This window comes from Eleutherodactylus coqui, chromosome 4, assembly GCF_035609145.1.
Source record: "Eleutherodactylus coqui strain aEleCoq1 chromosome 4, aEleCoq1.hap1, whole genome shotgun sequence".
Classification (NCBI taxonomy): domain Eukaryota; kingdom Metazoa; phylum Chordata; class Amphibia; order Anura; family Eleutherodactylidae; genus Eleutherodactylus; species Eleutherodactylus coqui.
This window is the reverse complement of record NC_089840.1, coordinates 7,378,875-7,402,175: the sequence shown is the minus strand read 5'-3', so window position 1 is coordinate 7,402,175 and position 23,301 is coordinate 7,378,875. Positions and strand designations below refer to the sequence as shown.

Sequence of the window (23,301 nt, the reverse complement as noted above, 5' to 3'; positions counted from 1 at the left end):
TGCGGACGGTTTAGTGTCTCCTCCCTCCGCGCCATATTGATCGCACGAGGTTTATGATGGGGTGTTTTTGCGCCCATCATTCGCGGGTTTCTCTCTTGTAAGGCTCCGAGCGTCCATGCCAGTCTAGATGATCAGCAAGAATGTTTCCATTCATTCACAGCAAGCAGAGATCTTGAAAACGCTGAGCAAGTGAAACACAAGGTTGGAGACCCCCCCCCCCCCCCCCATTATGGCGGCCTCACAGGAGCGTAATTCTCTTGAATCAAGCAGTCGTGCGGCGCAGCAAGTAGGCAGTGGCATGGTGAACTCGCCGCTAATTGCCATGCAGTATCTTGGCGTGTGTAGTACGTGCCAGGATAGAACAGGCCGCCATCTTTATTGCGCGCGTACTTCGTGTAATGTGCGTGAGCGCCAGCATGAGAGCCTGTAATTGTTACAGCGTGCTACGCAGGCAACACCCGCCAGTAATTCGCTGTGGCCGCACGTTCGTGTGAAGGAGCCTTTAGGAAGTCTGAATTGTATGTGTACCCAGCAGAATTGCGCGGCGCCGCGCGGGTCGGTATCGTGTAACCTTTTTGTTTGGTGCTGATGTAATAATCGTAATAAAGTCCCGTCGTTCGTGGCGAGGAGAGAAAAACTTTGCGTAGAACTTTGTGTAGAAACTCAGTGTCCCGCTAATGGCGTCCCGATGATAACTGGACTCGCCGGTCCGCAGCCCGCTGTGGTCCTGGTGATTGCTGTGACATGATGTCAGCGGATATCATGTGACCGCTGAGAGGCGGCAGCGTTGCCGCTCGTTCTCCTGGCGTCGGCGATCACATCCAGAGCGCCGTGTAGCCAGGAGTTCAGGAAGGTGACGCGGCCGCCTCTCATTGGCTGCATCAGTTTCCTCTGACATCATCTGTCACAACAATCAGTGGGACCACAGCGGAGCGTCGGCGCTGGATCCCGGTGGCTGTGGAGGGTGAGGCCATTGTTTTACAGCGTTTGATGCGGCGTTTCAAGCCTTGTGCTAAACGCTGTAAATCGCCTCTATTGGTTTCGGTGGGCTCCTCAGAGGAGCGGTCGAGCGCCGCGCCAGTAACGCCCGGTTTTAAATGCTGTCTGCCTTATTTTAGTGCATTCCAGCTTTTTTTCCGCCCCTCCTCACCCGCTGCGTTAGAGAGCACTGTTCGCGTCTGACAATGCTGTGAAACGTGGTGGTTTAACGGACGCCGCTGTGGGAGTGGCCTAAGTGTAGATCCCCTATTATAATACAGGGGGTCCTATTGGAGGGGGCGTCCAGCGCCCGGATCGCGCCTTTAATGTCTGCGTTTGTATGTCCATCTTTTACGAACATGTCAGGCGGGCCTGGAGAGCTGAAGCCGGGCTGAAACGTTGAGGCGCCTGATTGGCCTGTTGGGTAAATGTGGCGCCGGTCGGTCCGGCCGTTTGGCGTTGATAAATAACAGACAGCAGATGTAGATGCGGTCGTGCCGCAGATTTTGCCGCCGCTTTTCCGCTGGATGTGAACGGACCCGACCGGCGTCTGTCGGCCATGTTGGCCAGAATGGAGCAGCTCTGTACTGGAGGCCCCGGCCTGGAGGTGGACGAGGTAGAGCAGTCCCCGGACGGTTCACCATGCGGCATCTCGTATAACGGCGGCTCAGGAACATGGCGTTCAGCATGGTATACCTGCTGTGTGGTGACGGGCGTATACCTTGTAGATGGTATCCCAATATGGCCGGCTCTTCCCTCGGAGAGGCCTTAATGTCTCGGGTCATAGTATATCTCCGTATCACCCCATCTCGGACAACAGTTTGTGGAGCGCTATACAAGCTGCCGTTTCCTGCCGCCGCCTCGGTTTATTTACCTCACGATAAGGGGGTGTGAAGGTGTCGCCAATCGCAACCAATCAAAGCTCAGCTCTTTGTTTAAGAGACTCTCTTGAAAATGAAAGCTGCATCCTGATTGGCTGCCACAGGTGAACCCCGATATGTTGTCGGTGTGGTGGCCCCCGGGGGCCGCTGTGTTTATGGCCGATCGGCTGGGGTAAGCCCAGCGGAGGAGCGAATGCTGCCGACGACGATGATAATGTGCGAGCCTATAAGTGACCGTCCATCGCCGGTACCCTGTCACAAAGAAATACGGCCAAGGTAAAAGGGGGTGTGGTTAGGGGTGTGGCTTATCACAACTGTCGCTGCGATGGCTGTCAGGTATCTGTGCCCAGCAGATCGTCCCGTATAGAGGAGCCCTAATGTGAGGGTACAGGATCAGACATGAGTCCTCAGAGTCGGCCTCTAGTTGTGATGTTGTTGTAGCAGCAGTGCGGATCCACCGACTCGTGAACGCGGCCGCGGCGTTGGATTCGGCGCTTTACGGGTGTGAGGCTCCAGCATCTGGTTTTATAGCGATAGATCATGAGGCTGGGCTCACACAGGGCGGATCACCTGCGGCCGCTAATCCCGGGATTAGCCAGCCACGTGGACGAGATTTCTCTGGTCCACACGGGACGGCGATTCCGTCGCGGCAAAGCCTGTGCTGCCGATTCGCCGGCCGCAGCATGTCCATTCTTTCTTTTTCCCGTTGCCGCCGCGCTCTCCTCTATGGTAGCGCCGGACGCAACGGAAAAGCGCACAGCCAAGCCACACCAAAACCCGCAACTAAGTGCCGCAGGTTTTGAAGCATCACTTGGGTTGCGATCCTGAAAGCCGCGCCGGAGGATCGTCAAGTGTTTCCCATTGTTTTCAATGGAAAGCCTCACATCGCCCGGCGTACCCCTCGTTGCAATGTTTTCCTACCCATTGAAATCAATGGGCGATGCGTTCCGTGATTTTTTTTTTCCCCTCACACCGCGCTGTAATGCAGGGAAAAAATTGATCAAAAAATCCGTGCGGAAACTGACTTGCGGTACGTAATTGAATTCTGCTGCATGTTCATTTTATCGCCGTTTCCATGGTGAATTTCCCGTATTCTCAATGAGGCCGGAAACTCTGCACAAAATACGAGAGAAAACCGCCTCAAAATCCGCACTAAATGGCGCGGTGATGGAGGCAGACTTTCTGTTGCTGACCGCCTGCTGCAAGTCTGCCCCCGTGTGGACGGGCCGAATACTCCACAAGTCCTCCCGTCTGACCTGTTGTGACTTCTCCTTGGTGTGCCCCGTAGGTCCTTCCTCGGTCCACCGATGACCATTCCATGCCGACACCTTGACTGTTTAAATGTTGGCAGGCCCATCCTAATAAGACGTTGGCGTGGGTTCCTGCGGTCCTTTCTCCTGGGGGGGGGCGGCTCGTAACCCTTATTTCTTGTTCCTTTTTAAAAATTTTTTTTATTTTACTGTAATAAAGAGGTTTTACGGCGTAAGTCCAGATTATATGGCTTTAAAAATGTCTATTTTGCAGGTTTTAATTTGGTTCCGAGAGCAGATCGGGGCGCGGGGGCTTTATGGCTCTGCAAGTGGGTACAAGCTATATGGTGTGCCGGGTCCTGCTGGACTGAAGCTCATCTGGAGCGTCGCTGTCCCTGGACATTAGGGCCAGGTTGGCTGCATGGCATGGGCAGCCTGTTGGTGAGCTGCCACCTCCTGCTCCGTATCAGAATATTACTGAACGTTATCTGATTTTTGCAACTTCGCTCTGAGCTCCTCCAAAAATCTAAATCTATTGACTTATTGAAGGAGGTGCCCAGTTTAGAAAACCCATTTTCATAAACCATATTAGTTAAACCTGAGTTAATAAAGGGTGGGGGATCCTCTTTCAGGGTGGGGGATCCTCTTTCAGGGTGGGGGATCCTCTTTCAGGGTGGGGGATCCTCTTTCAGGGTGGGGGATCCTCTTTCAGGATCTTCCTCTCTTGGAGAGAGGTTGTAAAGAGTGTCTCTCGCCCTGGAGGTCCTGAGCTGTCCTGCATTGCACAGGCAGCCCATTGATTTGAATGCCTACTGTGTAATACTTCATTTCCCCTGTGGTGGCGCTGTAGGGAAAATGAACACTTATTGCCAGGGGTTCCCATAGATTACAATTGAGGTGGAGACCGCATGCGGACATTCTGTGATTCACTTGTTGTTAAGAGACCTTTTTAACATTCCCTTCTATCAAGAAGCCTAGTCATTATCAAGACTTTGAGTCCATCATTGATTGGCGAGTCCAAGAACCATAAAATGTCCTTCATGATCGACTCCTAGCTGATGTCTTCATAAGGCCATACAAATACATGCCGTAGCGGTGAGCATTGGTTGAACATTTGCCAGGACTGTGGTCATGTGACCGGTCGTAGATGGAGACCTCCACACTGTATACCAAATATGCCACCACTCTTGCCCATGGGCATTGTCTGCTGCCACATCTGTTCCCCATCCAAGTGCGTGAGCCCGGACACAACCCATGGACGATGCCGCACTGGATTTGGAAAGGTGGTTCCTAATCCAGGGCCGCCCCTTGGGCTGGGGTCACACGGGACGGGTTGGCCGCACCGAAAATCAGTGAGAATTCTGCTGGAAAAGCGCAGCTGCGGATTGTAAAGCGGTTTCGCCGCCTGCATCTCCGCTGCGGCCATCTCTCCCCATAGAGAGTAGAGAGGCCACTGGGGAAAAAAAGAGTTGACATGCTGCGTCTGTTTTCCGCGCCGCATGGCCGTTTCCACACGGATCGGCCGCAGAGTGTGGATGAGATATTTGCACTTTGATGGCTAATCCCGGGATAAGAAGCCGCGTGCGGACCATCCGCAGCAAATCCGCCCCGTGTGAACCAGCCTTAAGGAGGCTTCACCGGTGAACGGCGGATGTTTCCTGTCTTTGGTTTTGACTTATCTCCCTTCCACGCCTCGCGGGCGCCTTGATGCATTCTTAGAACTCTTAGTGTAAAAGGAGCCTCATTGGCTGAGTGATTCGGCGCTCATCTAGCAGGTCTTCACACATGGCGGTTCAGACCGTATTAGTGACAAACGGTCATTCATCTCCGTATAGCGGTCAGCGGTCACGTTTTCCACTGAAGACCCTTATACACGGGCTGATGGTCGCCTGAGCAGTTACAGGTGACTGACTACCTTTACATGGGAAGATGGACCGCTGAGCGTCTTTATACTCGTGGACACAATCCGATGACTGAGCGTTAGCTCGCTGGCTACTGTATGGATGGTCACATGGCCTACTGGGATAAGGCCGCTCAGACTTGCTCTTGCCCAGTAGTTGGGCCGTGTAGAAGCCCCTCTAGTAGTGTAGTGTTTGGTGGTCTTGTGTTGGCGCTCGGTCCTCGCTCCCTTCCTTTCGCTGTTTGTTGATCTCTTCCTCGATGTCTTATAGTGTTTCCCGCTCTTTTCTGTTCTCGTGGTCATAAAGTGCAGCATGTGATGGCGCCGGTGAGGGGTCTTATATTACTGCTCCTCCACGCTGTCGTCTTGGACTCGCGCCATCCATTTACTTTTGGAGTGACCCTCGGCCATGTGGCTACTGCGATTGGTCCTGATGAAATATAACCTCATCCTCGTGTGCCGGGAGTCTTGGACTTGGTTTGATAAAAGGTGACTGGAGGTTTCCAATCGGTCTTTAACCCCTTAGGGCGCCTGCACACGGGCGGAAATCCCGCGGCGGGATTTCCTGCGGGATTTCCGCCACTGAAAGCCTGCATAGGAGTGCATTACAATACACACTCCTATGCAGACGGCCGCGCGAAATCTCGCGCGGCAAACAAACCGCGGCATGTCCTATTTTTGTGCGGGGCTCGCAGAGCCTCGCACAGAGACGTCACTCACCCGGTCGCCGGCCGGGCAGCCGGCACATGAAAGAGTCGGGGCCGCCGAGCGCGGGTGAGTACGCGCTCAGCTCTGCAGGCGCTCGCGACGGGTCCCGCGGCGAGAATTCTCGCCGCCGAATCCGACCCGCTCGTCTGCAGGCGGCCTTAGTGACGCGGCCTGTTTTGGTATTAGGGATGTAACAATTTTTGGCGGGGAATTTCATCTCCACTTTTTGAAAGCCATAATCTTACGACAACAAGACTGTATGAGGTACAAATACAACAATCCCAAAATTACATATATTTATTAGTTTTATATATTTATTAGTTTTGTCTACAATAGCCCCCCCCCCCCCCCCCCTTCCTTTCTTTTTTTCGTTTTTTTTTTTTTGCATCGCTACTGTCAAAGTCCCAGAACTCCCATGAGGGCTTGTTTTTTGCATGTTGAGCTGTAGTTTATGTTGGTACTATTTTGGGGTACATATGGCTTTTTTGATCACTTTTTACGTAATTTTGTGAGGTGAAATGGGAAAAAAACAAAACAAAAACATTTTGGCTTCATTTTTTTCCCTCAACATTTGCTGTGCAGAATATAACGTGCGCCAGTTTATTGTGCGGGTCGTTAAGGATGTGATGATACTAGACGAGCGTTTTTACATTTTATTTTTGTTTTACTCATTTTTTTACGTCCCTGTAGTGAACTTAAGCCTGCTGTGTTATAATCGCTATGATGATACATTGCAGTACTTCTGTATTGCGATGCATTATCACAAATTGTAGCAATTGCAGGCCATTGGAGACCCAACAGCAGTCTGCGATTACACGGCGACGGGCTGATGACGTCACATCGACATTGTTGCTGTCGATGTACCGGGTTCAGCTTCTCTGCCTCTGCCATCCATAGGGCATAAGGTTACATCCTGGAGCAGGAAGGGGTTATATTTTTGGTTTTTGGTTTTCCCAGTTGAGCGGTATCATTCATCTAAGGCCGGCCTCACACGACCGGATTTGAATTGTGGAATCTGCCATCGCCACCCACGCATCCATTAGCAAGAATAGAGCATTGGCATACCCTCTCACATGAGCGGACTGCGATTCCGATTTCCGCCAGCGCAAATAAAATCGCAACAAGCTCTACTCTTTTACGGATTCCGCTCAGACGAATGGAAGCCGTCCGACCCGCGGCACATCCGCAATTAACATTGTGGATAGGTCGTGGGTACCCTAGCGATGGCACGGGGGGAAAAAAAACTTTGAAAAAAAATCTGTACCATCCCCAATACAGATTTAAACATGGCCGCCAGCCGCGGTGTATGATGGGTTTTGCATCGGGTCCGACCCGTGCGTGTGAGACTGGTCTAATGCTTGGCAAATGTAACTTTGGCAATTGTAACACCACGTGTTGACATGACTGTAGATGTAGACGGGCGGCAGGTGTCTCGTAGACGGGCGGTAGATGTTCCCTTATGACTGCCGCTTCTCATCCTGCTTTCTTGTAGATTGCGAAATGTACTCCATGTTTTTAGCTGGTCACATGATCCTGAGCGCCCGTGGAAGGTACTTGAATATTAATACTGTTAGGTCCCCACGCCCATACTCGTCTTCCGCTGCCCGTCTGTGTAGCTCATACCGTTGTAATGTAACATGCTATTAACCCTTCAGGCTCCTCGTAGTTTTTGGAATCTTCTTTATTAATTTTTTTTTTAATTCACGCGTCATTGTCTTTACAATGACTACCACTTCTAATTGTCTTTGTCTCTTGTTTTTGCTGCCTTGCAGGGTTCCTTGCCATAGGTCCTCCTTCTATGGTTAAAAAGCCGATGGCTTTGGAAGTGGTCGATGTAAAAATAAAGTGCATGCTAAGCATCGAATGTTGCAGGAGCTGGCATCAAGAAAGCAAACCAAAGGACAAAGACTTGTTTGTGTTTTTTTGCACTGTTGTGACCTTAAGGCACCCCCGTGGTCTATAAAGGACTCTTATAACCGGACGCACCCCCTATCGTCTAACCATGAGAGCTTCGCTGGAAGCGGCCGATATCGCCATAGTGGCGCTGTATTTTGTATTGGTATTGGGTTTTGGATTTTTTGCCATGTGGAAGTCGAACAGGAGTACGATAAGCGGATACTTCCTGGCGGGTCGTTCTATGACCTGGGCAGCTATTGGGGCCTCCCTGTTTGTAAGCAATATTGGTAGTGAACATTTCATTGGACTCTCGGGATCCGGAGCAGCGAGTGGATTTGCAGTAGGCGCATGGGAACTAAACGCCTTGTTACTGTTGCAGCTCCTCGGATGGGTCTTTATTCCGGTCTACATACGTTCCGGAGTATACACCATGCCTGAATATCTATCAAAGCGCTTTGGAGGACATAGGATCCAGGTGTATTTTGCTGTTCTTTCCTTGATTTTGTACATCTTCACCAAACTGTCTGTAGACTTGTATTCGGGGGCATTGTTCATCCAAGAATCTCTCGGATGGAACTTATATTTGTCGGTAATCTTGCTCATCGGAATGACTGCACTCCTCACCGTCACTGGTGGGTTGGTAGCGGTGATTTATACGGACACCCTTCAGGCCTTCCTCATGATCATCGGGGCGTTGACTTTGACCATTATAAGTTTTGTGGAAATCGGTGGATTTGAAGAAGTCAAAAGGAGATATATGTTGGCAACACCCAATATCACCTCTATACTGTTGACCCATAACTTTACCAATACTAACTCATGCCATGTCGCACCAAAACCGGACTCTCTGAAGATGCTCAGAGAACCCACTGATGAAGATATCCCTTGGCCTGGATTTCTCCTGGGTCAGACCCCTGCCTCAGTATGGTATTGGTGTGCCGACCAAGTCATCGTCCAGAGAGTTTTGGCAGCCAAAAATATTTCCCACGCCAAAGGATCAACTCTTATGGCTGGCTTTTTAAAGATTCTACCAATGTTCTTAATAGTCATTCCAGGCATGATATCCAGAATAATGTTTGTGGATGATATTGCTTGCATTAACCCCGAGCACTGCATGGAAGTGTGTGGCAGCAGAGCTGGGTGCTCCAATATTGCCTATCCCCGGTTAGTCATGAAAGTTCTCCCAGTGGGTTTACGTGGTCTTATGATGGCTGTTATGATTGCAGCCCTTATGAGTGACCTCGACTCCATATTTAACAGTGCAAGCACAATCTTTACCCTTGACATCTACAAATTTATGCGGAAAACTGCAACATCTCGAGAGCTTATGCTGGTCGGAAGGGTGTTTGTAGCCTTCATGGTGGTCATCAGCATCGCTTGGGTTCCAATCATTGTGGAGATGCAAGGGGGACAAATGTACCTTTACATTCAAGAGGTGGCCGACTACCTGACTCCCCCGGTAGCAGCGTTGTTCCTCCTGGGTGTGTTCTGGAAGCGCTGCAATGAACAAGGGGCGTTTTATGGTGGTGTGGTAGGTTTTGTGCTCGGATTCACCCGTCTTGTGTTGGCTTTTGTTTATCGAGTCCCAGAGTGCAACCTACCAGACAATCGTCCTGACTTCATCAAAAACATCCACTACATGTATATCGCAACTGCTCTGTTTTGGATTACAGGTATCATTGCTGTCGTAGTCAGCCTTTTGACTGCACCTCCTAAGAAAGAACAGATCAGGACCACTACTTTCTGGGCGCTCAAAAACAAGTCAGTAAAAGAAAAAACATGCAATGAGAATTCCTACAAAGAACGTGAGAAAAACGCCTCCCCTTCCACCGATGACCTAAAACAAGCTCTTCCAAATGGGAAGTCCGAGGACCATATCAAGAGCATCCAAATGGAGGACGTCAACCTTCTAATGACTTACAAAGATGACTCGAATCCACTAAGTTCCTTAAGTGTCTCAGAAGCCGAGACCCCGGTGGATTGTTACTCTAACGGGGAGGCATCTCTTATGAGACAGTTGCCCTCGGAACTGGAGAAAGAGGACAAAAGCAGATGCACAAAGTTTGCTGACTGGTTCTGTGGGTACAAAGGCACCTCGGCCAATAAAAGAGCCATAAACGAGAACGTGGACGATGAAGCCACGTGCTTAAAAATGTTGGAAGAGAACCCGATCGTCACGCGAGTTCTCAACACGGGACTGGTTTGTGTTTGCTCTGTAGGGGTGTTCATGTTTATCTACTTCTCACTGTAAGAGTAAAATGTATCTTCTGCAGGGCGAAGCAAACAATCTCTAACTGTTGCCTTCTTGGAGGACGGAATGAAGTGCAGGGCCTTCCATGTCGCAATGTGTTGTTTACTCCCAAAATGGCCTTTTTACCAGATGATTAGTGACCAAACTGAGCACTTGTACATGTGAACCTCCTGAACGGGGGATCCGAGCCCCAAACCTTTCATCTTCCCATCTACTGGATAATCGGTGGAGGTCTGACTGTTGGGTCCTCCATTGTAGCGATCAGTTGAACCCCATTGAGCAAACCTTTATCAGCTAGCCAGTAGATGGGCGATTAACCCCTTAGTGACTGCCAATATGCCTTTTTGCAGTGACCACGAATGGGCTTTAAACCTGTACATATATCATAGTAGTCCGCCAAGCCAATGCTTTAATGACAGCCCGGCTACTGCCGTAAAGGCCGGGTACAGAAAAACGTCAAATGCCACAATCCGTAGCAACTGCAGCATATAAGCAGATGACGGGGGGCTCCTTCTGTCACCCCACAATCCAATAGCAAGGTACCAATGGGTTTCCATGGAGCCGTAGGCCTGACAAAGGAGTCATAGGCTTAGTAGAATGCACTACGTACGTAATGCAGTGTACTATCCTAGTAATCGAACAATCAAAAAAGGCTCAACAAAGTTTAATTATAAAAAAATAAAATCAATCTAGCTTAAAAAAAGCACAAACTTTTCCTAATAAAAAAAACCCTTTAAAGTGGATAAAATACCAAAAACCTAAAAAAAAAAAAAAAGCACATAATGGGTATTACTCCGTTCATAACAACCCAAACAATGAAAACATGAAAACATCATCGCTTCTGGTAAACGCCATAGAAATAAATTTATATAAGTAACGTCGAAATTGCTATTTTTTTTTTTTTTACCTCCTGAAAACACAATAAAAAAGCAATCCTAAAGTCACCCGTACCCCCAAAACGCTACCAGTAAAAACAACTCTTTCCACAAAAACTAGTCCTCACGGAGCTCCACTGCCAGGAAGATGAAAGCGCTCGGGGTTCTAGAATGCAGCAATCAGTTTTTCTAAAAAAAAACATTTTTTTTGTGGTAAATAAAGCTGTCAGTAAATTCTGTATTGTGGTAATCGTGCCGATCAGATAACAAAGTTGTCACGATGTCTTTTACTGAATGGTGAAAGCTGTGAAAACAAAACCCAGGAGCAATGGGGTAATTTCTGTGGGGATTCTCCATCTCCCCCCAAAATTAACCCCAGAGTAGAGCTATTGAAAAAAAAACAAAAAAACGACTCGCCCCCCCCCCCCCCCCCCCCCCCCCAAAAGCAGGCCCTCGAACGCTTCTGTCAATGAGTTAAAGCTTTTTTTAAATCTCCTGGTCATTAAGGCATAAATGGGCCGGTCACTCGGGGGTTAATGTTTCGGCTGGGGATACTCGTTGGGGATCTGGTCCGATGCTTATTTCTACCAAATATGTAATTTATTATTTTGAGGACCGTTTACTGAAGTAGACTGTATGTGATCTAAGGGATTCGGCACACCAAATTTCAGATTTACAAGTCTCTGTACGTTTCTATATAATATCTATATTTTTTTATTCCGACTACCTGACCTTTGCCTTAGTCTAAACTACAGCGGATTATTTTGTACTATAATTGCAGTTTGGATTCTGTGAATAAGTCTAGTCGATCGGTCTCATTGTGTAACTCCAACTCTCTCCGTTTCATGGTGTCTGACTCTTGGTTACTTCGTAGGCCACTCCTCTCTCCGCGCCCCTCTCTCTCCGCGCCCCTCTCTCTCCGCGCCCCTCTCTCTCCGCGCCCCTCTCTCTCCGCGCCCCTCTCTCTCCGCGCCCCTCTCTCTCCGCGCCCCTCTCTCTCCGCGCCCCTCTCTCTCCGCGCCCCTCTCTCTCCGCGCCCCTCTCTCTCCTCTTCTCTTTGTGGAAACGAGTGCTTAATACTTTCGTTTGTTTGTCTTAATATTTATTTTAATTACACTTTTATAAAATACAACCTTTTTAGGCTCCGGTTTTTTTCCCTTTAAGGGCAGAGAAGCTTGATCATTTGTATAATAAAGTTTTCCACCTTTTGAATATACGGTTTACAATTTTGCGCCCTATTTAATTTCTTTGCTTTCTGTCAATTTCAACCCGCTAGCTGTGAGAAGTTCTAGACCGCTACTGGATTTAAGTAAAGAAGGAAGCTGACAGCAAACTGAGATCTTGACAACGGCTAGGAACTGAGACTTGGTCTAAGGGCTCATTCACACGGGCGTATTGTCGCCGCGTATCTCCCATCTGTAACACGGTGAAGGGAGGCAATGAAAGTCAATGGACTTTCCATCACTCCTGCGTTGGAACAGCGAGCGGACACTGTGTATGATACACAGGAGATATACATTGCAGCATATACGCAGCCCGGCTCTGGGAATTTGAAAAAAAAAATCTCGCTGCGCATGTCCGTGATGTCAGAATCCTGGGCATTCGCAGTGCCAATCGCTGCCGGTTCTTCTACCAGCAGAGGCGTAGGGACTGCGACGTGTACAACGCTGCGTATGCTCGTGTGAATGAGTCCTAATGGAAAGTTGTTTTCTTCTTATTTCTAGAATTGTCATTTATGCTTTAAATTTACAATGAAGTATAACAAACGGCCATAAAGTATTCTGTAAATTAGATAAATAACAGTTATAAAATATAATAACCGAAACCTAAAACGGGTGGTTTTCTATATGGTGAAAATCTTCAAAGGAAAGTTGCCCAACTTTTTTTTTTTTTTATAAAGAGCGATTGTCCAAAATAGAGAACCTTTCTGTTAAATATGCCCCTTAATGACCAACCGATCTCTGGGAATACTAGAGATCAGCTGTGATCTACAGAAGAAAATGGCAGCTAGCATTCCCGCAGGGGAGATGAGGTATTACACCATTCTCATTTAAACCACTGGGCTGTCTATGAAATACATGGACGAGCCGGGTCCTCCAGATCAAGAGATGCTCTTTGTAGTAACTCTTGACTTTTGATGAGGGACCTTCCTCCTCTATTACCTCAACCAGATGACATATTTAGGCCACACTTGCACGGCTCATAGTCAGTTGCACCCGAGATTCTCAGGCGCAATTTGAACCACGCAGCACATGGCCACTCCACCCTTGTGCCGCGAGAGGCGCCACATGTTGCAAGTCTTATTCACCTGCTTACGTTTTTCTGTCTCGCACTATTTGCACGACAGGAAACGCACCCGTGTAAATAAACCCATTGGAAACCGGGTTAATCCATCACTCGAGTTGTGTGTGTTGTACGGGACTTTTCTCAGCCGTGTAATCGGCTATTAATGACCTATCCTAAGGATTGGTCATTGGTAGTAAATGCCCAGAATGCCCCTTTTAACCAGCAACCAAAGCGTGGCCTAAATGTAAAAAATTTACTGCAAATCAGATGAAATTCTCTAACTTCACCAGACATCTCTGCTACAATGGGAACAAACTCCCAAGGGACTAGATTGTTCCATTGACTCCATATCTTACCGCTCATCAGTTGTGTTCACGTAGTTGTGTCTATGGCCAACTCAATGTATCCTCTTCCATTGTTTTTTCTCCTTGGCTTGTCTTTCCATTGTGTGTGTAAGAGGGACATTTGAGTAAGGTCCCCTTTTTATTCTTGCTCACACCGTTTATATTCGTGTGCCTCGACTACATGAACTTCTATATAGTGATGTACAATAATAAAAACTTTTAGTGCTCATTGAAAAAAAGTCTCGTAAATATATTTTATGCATCACCGTTTTCTTTTCCTTGCTCTAGAAGCTGATATTTAAAGGGGTTTTAAATCTAAGCCACATTTTGCAAATCTTTTGATTTTAGGTGAGAAGAGAAAATCTTGGCTTGAGTGTTGTCAAACCTACTTTCCTAAAAGATAAAAAGCCCCAGGCATGGGATCTGGCACAAATTTACTAATTGGAAACATGAGACCATGGATTCTAGCTAACGAACGTCAAACCTTTTGACAGAACTGCTCCTCGGGGGAGGTCCTAGACGCTCTTCTACTGGCGACACTAGTAACTCCTCCCATAAGTATTTGTGTACACCTCTGAAGAAATGATGTTGGCTTCTAAATGCGCTTGCGCCAGAGCTAATGAAGAGGATTACATTTATAATCCACAGACTCGAGTCTAATTAGTAAAGTTCCGCCACATCCTCGGTCTCTTCCTGCTTGTTCCTTATGAAGCGCTGTCGCTGCTCGTACCGTTGGATGGCAGCACTTTACCGATCAAACACAGCACTAATTATGTTGAAATTGGCTAAATCTCCTTTCCCACATCTTGGTGTCACTCTGGCACTGAGCTGAAGGTTTGGATAATCTAAGGCTAGTGGCTATAAGGATTCTGTCTGAAATGCTGTAGTTAGGCAGTGTGTCCCTAGCAACGAGGCTGTCCTAAAGGATTTGGTTGTCCAGCTCTGAATGCTAGATTTTTAGTTGCGGCTATACATTTCTCATCCTGAATCTGCATTATTAATTAGGTTCTTGCACAATATATCTAAGTGGAGACCTTGTGAAATATCCTCATGAATCCTACTTCTTCTCATACCAGTCATGACTCTTACATTGTAGGTGAGATGCCATGGAAGAAAATAATTAGTCCTGGAAGAAAGTTTAAACCTTGTAGCTGCAGGTCATGGCGTATGAATGGTCACTTACGCAATGGCCCATGTGATAACCAGCAGCAATGCCAATCACCATATTTACCTAAATGATGCTTTTGTCTTCACCGGCCACTAGGGGAGCAGTTGAGCTTATGGGGCGCATAGAGATTTCTTCATATACTTTTAATACTATGAGACTATATAGTATCGAATAAAGGTAGAAAATTAAGGAAGTGCTAGGATTTGCAATTATTTTGCCCATTTTCTGTGCTTGCTGTTCCTTTCCAAGTCAGTGAAAGGGGTCAGAATTTCGAATGCATAAGAAAAAAAGAATTGCAAAGAATTTAAACATGGTTTTAAAAATGAAGGTACACGGCTGCCCGGTGAATTTGGTCATGTGACTATTTTGCAGCTGGGGTTTGGATGTCAAGAAACACCAAATTGTAGACCGGTTTCGGGCTAGCTACAGTCGCACGTGGCTTCCTTTGAAGTCTATGATGCCAGAGTTGTGCGCGACTGGCTTCCAGGAATCTCTGTGAACACAGTTTGCTGCGCAATCCACAGATACAAGTAAAAGCCGTATCATGCAAAGAAGAAGCCATATATGAACACAATCCAGAAATGTCAGCGTCTCTTGTCACCACGCCTTTTAGGGTTTGTTTACACGTAGGGCAAATGTTGCAGCGATTTCCTCTTCTATATCAGCCACAATCGGCACCATCAGTGATGCTTTTTCTGACTCGAAATCAACCGTGCCTCTGCGGCTGATCTCAGAAGATGCTGCGCTCCGTCTCCCCTCCGCAGTTTTTGCAGTATTGGCGCTTCCTTCCGTCACCTTGCAGTCGCTGGTCAGGTGATGCGGAAGTGACCAGCAAAGTGACCGATGAGGTGGATCTCGTTTGTGGATTTTGCCCCGTAAACACGCCATTACAATTAACGGAAGGAAAAATGAAAACTTCTCTGGTCGGATGAATCAAAAGTTCTAATTTTTTGGAAACCACTGATGCCGCATCCTGCACTTCTGATGGTCTGGGGTGGCATTAGTGCCTGTGGCATGGGCAGCGCACATCCTGAAAGGGCATATTAATGCTGACAGTGTATAGAGGTTGTAGGACAACATCTGCGCCATCCAGACAACGGCTCCTACAGGGGAGACCTTGTATATATCAGCAGGGCAATGCTAAACCCCATACTGCATCCATCACAGCAATATGGCTTCCAGAAGAAGAGTCCGGGGTGAAGCGGCCGCCGGCAGTCCAGACCGTCCACCATTATAAAACATTTGGCGCATCATAAAACAGAAAATCCAGGAAAGATGAGCGAGGACTGCGGAGCGGCCAGAAGACAAGACCAGGACAACAGTCCTCTCCCCAAGAGCGGATGCTACACAGCGGTAGATACGGCCCGCCCAACTTCAGTGAGATGTGTTACTGCCGGCAATTTATAAATGATGGAGAAATGTCTTGTATATAAAGTGCAGTTCTGGTCCGATTTGAGTGACGTTTTGCCGCAGCGTTCTTCACCAACAGGCGACAAATCCTGGCCTAATTAAAAATCAGACTCACCGACTTCCCATGTAACTTTTGTTGCCAATTGCAACCAATCACAGCTCAGCTTTCTTGTACTGCTGAGGTACATTGAAAGCTGTGCTGTGATTGGTTGCTAGGGGCAGCACATTTTCTTTTGGACAGCTTTCATAAGAGTGCGGCGCTCGGCTCATTTTTGTATATTCCAGGACTGATATTCATAAAATCTTTTTGAAAACCTTTCGCTTACCGATCCCTGAGCTTACAGCGCCGTGCAGCAGGCGGGTATACTGCTAGTTGGGAATAAAATATGGTTAGATGAGGTTTCTAAATTATTGCATTTTTTTTCTTCACATTTTACACAGCGCCCCAACATTTTTGGAATTGGGGTTGTATTTGTTGCGACTGCCTGGTTGGGTCACAATGTGAGCCCATTGACTATCATTAGATGCAAAGCCCCCATGCAACATTACAGTCTTCACCTCGCCGTCATCCTCCATCTAGCCTAAAAGGCCTCATGAAGACGACCCCTGTCCATATACCCTCTCGGAAGATATGGATGTCATGGAGACTCTCATTCTTGAGTCACAGTAGATCTGGCCCATCCGTATACTGCATGGATGGCCATTCATGTGAACTACTTCTAAAACTGTTGTCCCCAAGGGCCTGCAGGAAGGTTAGGGAGTTACAACCAGTGAAGCCCGTAGGCATGGCCAAGTAGGCAGGGTTGGTTACAGCAATGTATTGGTAAGGATGCTGGAGGTATATAATGCTGGAGCGTCCCGGTTATGCTGCCCCCTAGATGAATGTCTCTGTTATGTCACAAGTGTCCATTAAATGGGGTCAACAGATCAGTTGGGTAATTCCGGGCATGTAATGGAAAGACGCACTGACATATACAGATTTCTGTGGTGATGCCACTTGTTACATGGTATGTATGGAGTCATAGCAGATCGTGGTCATGTATGATAAATCCACACATATAGGACAGGATGGACGTAACTTGGAGTTTGGGGGTCATAAATAAGTTAACTGGTTGGGGTTTAATAATATGGTTTTTGACTTGTGTGCCCGAATACAACATCTGTGCCCGGGGGCAGACAGTTTATGGACTCCACTTGTTTCGACTCCCGCCAGGAGTGAAGACCCAAAGTTCTATGTTATGAAATAATTGTGTTTTTATGAGTTACATCAAGTTTTTGAACTTCACGGTGTTTGTGACCAGTGTAAAGGGTCTGGGTGTGTATATATTATATTCACTATAACTACCCCTCCCAGTATATATAATTCGGCTAGTGTTATCTGGGTTAGTGGTTTCTTTCTCTCTGAACTCGTGGCCTCTTTCCTCAGTCATGTGATTTCAATTCTGAGATCAGATCTGGTTGGGGTTATGATGTGTGATGCAATTACATGGATCCTACAACGGAAACTGCCTAGAGGGGGATTCCCCAGTATATTTAGGCTGGAGTTTATCTTTGTTAGTTCCTCTCCATCTGACACTCCCAGCCTCTTCCTCCTCAGATGGTCATGTCCTCTCCGTTCTGATTGCTCAGATCTACTTAGGGTATTGGGGTTGTGTGTTCAGCTTCTAGTCAGTTTCTTGGTCTGTGTGCTGCCGTTACATGGATCCACCAAAGAAACTGCCTCTTGGCGGACACAGACCCTCCTATCACAGTTACGGATGATGATCACACAGGTATAATAGAGGAGATCACAGCTCATTCTCTTGACTGTATACTTAGTCTGTAGCTTATTTAGGTGAATATAGAAGATAATGATAACCTGTACGCCCCCCCCCCCCCCCCCCCCCCGCCCCCCAGCAGGCAGAAATGGTATTACCTCTAGTTAATGCTGTGCTGATGCATCACGGGGTTGATGTGAAAGAGATCTTGAAATCTCACCAGTAAGGTGGTGTCTTACAAGTATCAGACAGGAGGTTGTACTGCATGGAAGTGACTGCAATACACAAGGGAGACCTCCAGCGTGTGACAGGCAATTGGGTGAAGGAGGCAAGGATGGAAAAACGTTTTTTTTTTTGCTGTAGTCACCCTAACACTGGTTGTTTCTATATTGGCTCTTTCCTTGCGATGGACACTGGACTCCTCCTTAGTATTTGTATAAATTGCTAAGAGGAATGTGGGAAGGGAACTGACAACTGTGAGCAGATTTCTGGCTCATAGACATGGTTGTCACTTCCCAAGCTCATTCAGTAAGCAGTCCTTTTACACTGTGTGATTCTCTGATAGTCGGGCCTCGATCAGTGAGATCGGCGTTGATCGTTAGTCCCGTACAGCTGTCATCGGTTGGCTGCACATCTCCCGGTTTACACAGGGACATATGGAATTACTCTCCAAATAAAGATACGGTTGGCCAACGAATGACGGCAGCTTTAATATTTGTTTGCTATAGTAGTACTTCATTTTGTTTTGGTTCTTTTAATTGGTATCCTCTTAGCCGTAAAGCGCATTTAGGGCATTGGCCACCAAATTTCCCGGGATGATGCCAAAACTGCCATCTTTGACAGTCAATGATGGCATTCTTTAGTTGCCCAATACGCCAAAAAGTATGGGAGGACCTTTGTCTAAGACCACATTTAATTTGTGCCTTTTTGAAACCCTGACTCTTTATTGGGTACATTTTCCAATTGGATGTGTCTGTCTTCGTTATTTTATGTGTTGCCACCTTTTGGGGCCCCCAAAAAATGCCTTATTTACACCTGAGTCTTTGACTCCAAAAAAAAATACTGCCATCATAATCATCTGCTTTTGAGAATTCTTTGATCAGGAACTTATGACATAATGCTTAGTATTGGCATTCCCAGTTTTTCTCCACATTTACTAACTAATCAGGTTGACCTTGGCTGTATTTGCCGATGCTGAACGTTGGAGAGGACCATGTCTGTAGACAGGATTTTATTTAATTCTATCGTGTTCTTCTGGCCATCAATCACTGCCCGGTATTCCCCGTCGCCCTGCTTGACTTACTGGGCTTGAGATCTGGAAGATGTGTAGTGAATTTGAGGGCAAATCTTTTTCTAGATGTCCGATGACCTGAGCGTTGGAAGTCTTCTCCACCGAAATCCTAATGTCTATGGGGTCAACAATATCTACTCCAAGCGGAGGCATTACATCATAAAGGGGTTGTCCCGCGGCAGCAAGTGGGGTTATACACTTCTGTATGGCCATATTAATGCACTTTGTAATATACATCGTGCATTAAATATGAGCCATACAGAAGTTATTCACTTACCTTCCCTGCGCTGGCGCCCCCGTCTCCATGGTGCCGTCTAATTTCAGCGTCTAATCGCCCGATTAGACACACTTGTGCAGAAGGGTCTTCTCCCTTCTGGTCGGTCCGGGCACGGGCGGCGTTCTGGCTCTGCCCCCTTCTACGTGTCATTGCGTAGCTCCGCCCCATCACGTGTGCCGATTCCAGCCTCCTGATTGGCGTGACGGGGCAGAGCTACGCGATGACGCGTAGAAAGGGGCAGAGCCAGAACGTAGCTCATGCCCGGACCGACCAGAAAGGAGAAGACTCTTCTGCACAAGTGCGTCTAATCGGGCGATTGGACGCTGAAATTAGACGGCACCATGAAGTCGGGGACGCCAGCGCAGGGAAGGTGAGTATATAACTTCTGTATGGCTCCTATTTAATGCGCGATGTATATTACAAAGTGCATTAATATGGCCATACAGAAGTGTATAACCCCACTTGCTGCCGCGGGACAACCCCTTTAAGTTGTGTGTTTTTATTGCTGCCTTGAGGTTGGTGAAGGGCTTGTAATTGTATATATCGCCCTTCAGCAGCGGGAGAATCCGCTCCCTCCATTCTACATCTCCTATGTAAGTCGATGTTATTCGTGCGGCCGGAGCGGACTCCACCTTTTTATAATGTACAGTTTTTGTGTTTTTCCTGCTGTACTTTGATCATGGTTCCTCATGGAAGGTCTCAGAATTTTCATCATCCAATCAAAGAAGCCGATAGGTTGTGGGTTGCGACATACAGAAGCAATGTATTACGGGGCGAAGGCACCAAAAACGTATAAATATGTGGCTTTTTTTTCTTTTTTGGATATAAAACTGTTCTGCTTATTTTTTTACAACTCTCCATTTAATACTACAGAATTGGTAACCGTATTCCTTGTCAATTCAAGCCGTGAGCGGTGAACAGTTACAGAAACACAATTCGTATTGTTGATGATGTTCTTGCTGGTTAAAAACAATTCTTGTCTCCTTAAGTGCCAAATTAAAGCAAACTTTTTATTGATCCTTTGACTTCAGATGACATTACTATACGATTACTATATTATTACTATTACATTACTGTGTACTTTTTTTATTCATCAACCTAAACAGTTTGATTAGTCTGCATAAGAAATGGAAATAAAGTTGCAATTGATTTATTATCGGAGAAAAGGCAAAAAGTTGTGTGCAAGAAACCCTCCCAAAAAGTTTTCAGTTTTTTTTTTTTTTATTACAGCAGGAGAATTGTTCAGAAAAGTATCAGATTGGACCTAAATAAGATTAACATGCAGCGATCAGTCGCAGTGGAATCGACACAGGAAGTGTTGTCATCAGGATGTCTCAGTAGTGCAGCCTCAGGCGTTGGGCACTAAACTTCAAGACCGTCTCTCAGCAGAGAAGTGCTATACCCACAAGTAGTCCTCACATCGTGATCGCACGCTCGGTTACCTTTTTACATCGTGTATTATATCTATTTTAGGAACGGTTGTATTTTTCCACTCCTATCAGGCGCTTCCTTATAGAGAGCGAAAAATCCGGTCATTTAGAGCAGACTTAGAGGGGTGGGCAGTCTAGGTGTATCTAATCTACACCTTTGTGTAAAACCTTAAAATAAGTAACTTACTGATACTTTTATAGAAGTTTTCCTCGTTTTCATAATTCATAAAGTAATTTAATAATCCGGCCGAGGGGAACGCAGTGAACGCTCTCCATAGTGTTACTATGGAAAGAGCAGCCCCCTTGTCCACAAGCGGAGAATCATAGCGATTCTCCGCTCAACGGGCGGCAAAGCGCAGCATGCTGCGAATTGCCGCAATTCTCCACGATCAGCCTATCTGTCAGGCTGACCATGGAGATTCGTCTACAGGCTCCTGCTCCCAGGCGACGGCTCCCGCGGCAGAGAACCGCTGTGGGATACCACAACACCCATGGACAGGCAGCCTTACTCAACAATTTTTAACCATTGCCTATCCCAGCGGGAGCCAGCTGTGACTAACAGCTGAGGTCGGAGATCGCCATTGTTAACCCATTACATGCCATGATCAATGTTGATCGCAGCATGTACGAAGTTAACAGAGGAAGAGAACTCCCTCAGTGATGTCATTGGTCCTCCGCCATCCAATCATGGAGGACCATTGGGTTGCAATGGCAACCGGGCACCAGTCACTTACCTCCACGTCTAGTTTCTAAAGTTAAGTGAATTAAGACAATACACTTATTACCCATCAGTACTTATCTGAACGATCATAGGATCACAGGTTAAAGTCCCCTACAGGGGATAAAAAGAAGTGAAAGAAATAGTTAAAAGAAAAAATATATTCTAATTGCGCACTTTCTCTTATTTTGTATTAAAAAGAGCATTTTGGTCTTGTTTCATCTGTAACTATGTATTAGATAAATATCAAAATATAATCTATTACACCGGTGGGAATTGCAGGAGCTGTGATGAATGATGGGGATTGTAGGTAGAAAGAAGACAAACATGGGTGAAGGTCACTAGTTATCGGTATAGGATTTACAGTTGGCAGGAAGTGATTCTTCTCTGTATGGGAACAGACCAGCTTTGTACTGGGGCACTGTGCCCACTATCGCCATCACATGTAGGCTATGCATCAGTGGTTTCCAACCTGAAATCACCAGTGGTTCTAGATTTACCCCACTGCGTCAGAAATCAAAAATGTGAGGTCCCAGGGTCAGTATGGGGTCTCTAGAAAATCCTCCTATTGGAAGTCTCATTCCGGAAGAGCTAGTTTACGTGCAGAAGGCCCAGCTGATAAGAGTATAATATGTGATTGTGTGTCCTATTATAAAGAACCAACTGATCACTTTCCTGAGGATCGGAAGGAGATGGCTACCGATCTAATAAGCCAAAACAAGACCGACTGGAAATGATGAAAACTTTTCGACAGAATTTCGGTCTCCACCACCTAAACATCCTCAAGTTACTCCGTCACACCAAGGAAGTCTCCACAAGCTGCAAGCAGCCCATGCTCAGCCAACACCACTGGCTCAGATGTGTTACCCGTTCCCACTTGTGCTTTCGGGGTTGGAAGTCGTTACAAAGTATGAGGTCTCTATGTATGATTCATTCTTGCCACCTCTCTCGGAAAGTCCAGGCGGCTCCTGAAAGAGGTGTCAAGTCTCTGGCACCACATTCTGACTGCAGGTACTCCTCTCCCTTCTTTCTTGTAGTCTTCTTTATTTTCGGGCCCCACAGCAAACCGTGTAGGGTAGGGCACCATTATTGGGCCTTGTAAAATCTACTTCTAAGATGGACTTGTTGCCCGTCGTAAGCAGTCACAGTTCAAATACTACATATCTGGTTGGGTTTGGAAATACTGATTGAGGGTTATAGAAAACGAGGCAACCTATTTCCTGCGGAGACCTCTTTGGTATATTTAGGCCCATCGCATCATGTGTCAGCGGTAGTTAAACCTTGCAGCTCCGTACTGTTTTTTGGTCCGGTAATGGCTTTGACATTTATTTTTCTGTTTCCTGCAGTAACCTGTAATCGATCCTACTGAGATCGGTCCGGTCTCCTAAGTGCCATCAAGATAATGGCACTATTGTTTTTGGAAGCCTTGCACAAAGATACAATGTTGTTCGTGGAGTGTGAATTGGTGAAGGGCTGAGGGGTCAGATTTTCAGGACTGTTTCATGTTTTTGTACCCACACAAGTCCTATTCAGGCCCTGTAAGTAGCTTTGGGCACCTCTTCCAACCATAAGGTGATGGATTTGCTTGTTATTCCTTCATGACTTGACTGTTTAAAAGAGGATTCCTGCCTGAATAGTTTTTCACCAATATACTGAGTAGGCGATAGATACTAGATCAGTAGGGTTTGACTGCTGGGACCCTCACGATTACCATAATGGTGGACCCCATTTTCCCCAGCCCCAAGACTGCAGGTAGGTTTTTGATTGGTGTGTTGGTCAAGCATGCGCCCTACTGCTCAGCTAAATGCTTAGTGACCACAAATACACCTTTTTAAGGCAGTCACTAATGATCTATAAACCTGCACATACATCTTTTTTAAG

The 23,301-nt window shown here is 46.8% G+C and overlaps 2 protein-coding genes across 2 annotated transcripts in view; both read left to right on the top strand.

Moving 5' to 3' along the window:
* The window catches only part of MRPS6 (mitochondrial ribosomal protein S6), a 44,211-nt gene that overhangs the window by 1,547 nt on the left and 19,363 nt on the right, over positions 1-23,301 (top strand). The window lies entirely within an intron of this gene.
* Positions 7,498-10,307, top strand: SLC5A3 (solute carrier family 5 member 3). Its single transcript, XM_066599004.1, has one exon. It carries the CDS (start codon positions 7,720-7,722, stop codon positions 9,862-9,864), a length of 2,145 nt encoding a protein of 714 aa, XP_066455101.1. The 5' UTR covers positions 7,498-7,719; the 3' UTR covers positions 9,865-10,307.

Coding starts and splice junctions, on each gene's coding strand:
- SLC5A3 (XM_066599004.1), top strand. CDS start 7,720: ATGAGAGCTTCGCTGGAAGCGGCCGATATCGCCATAGTGGCGCTGTAT.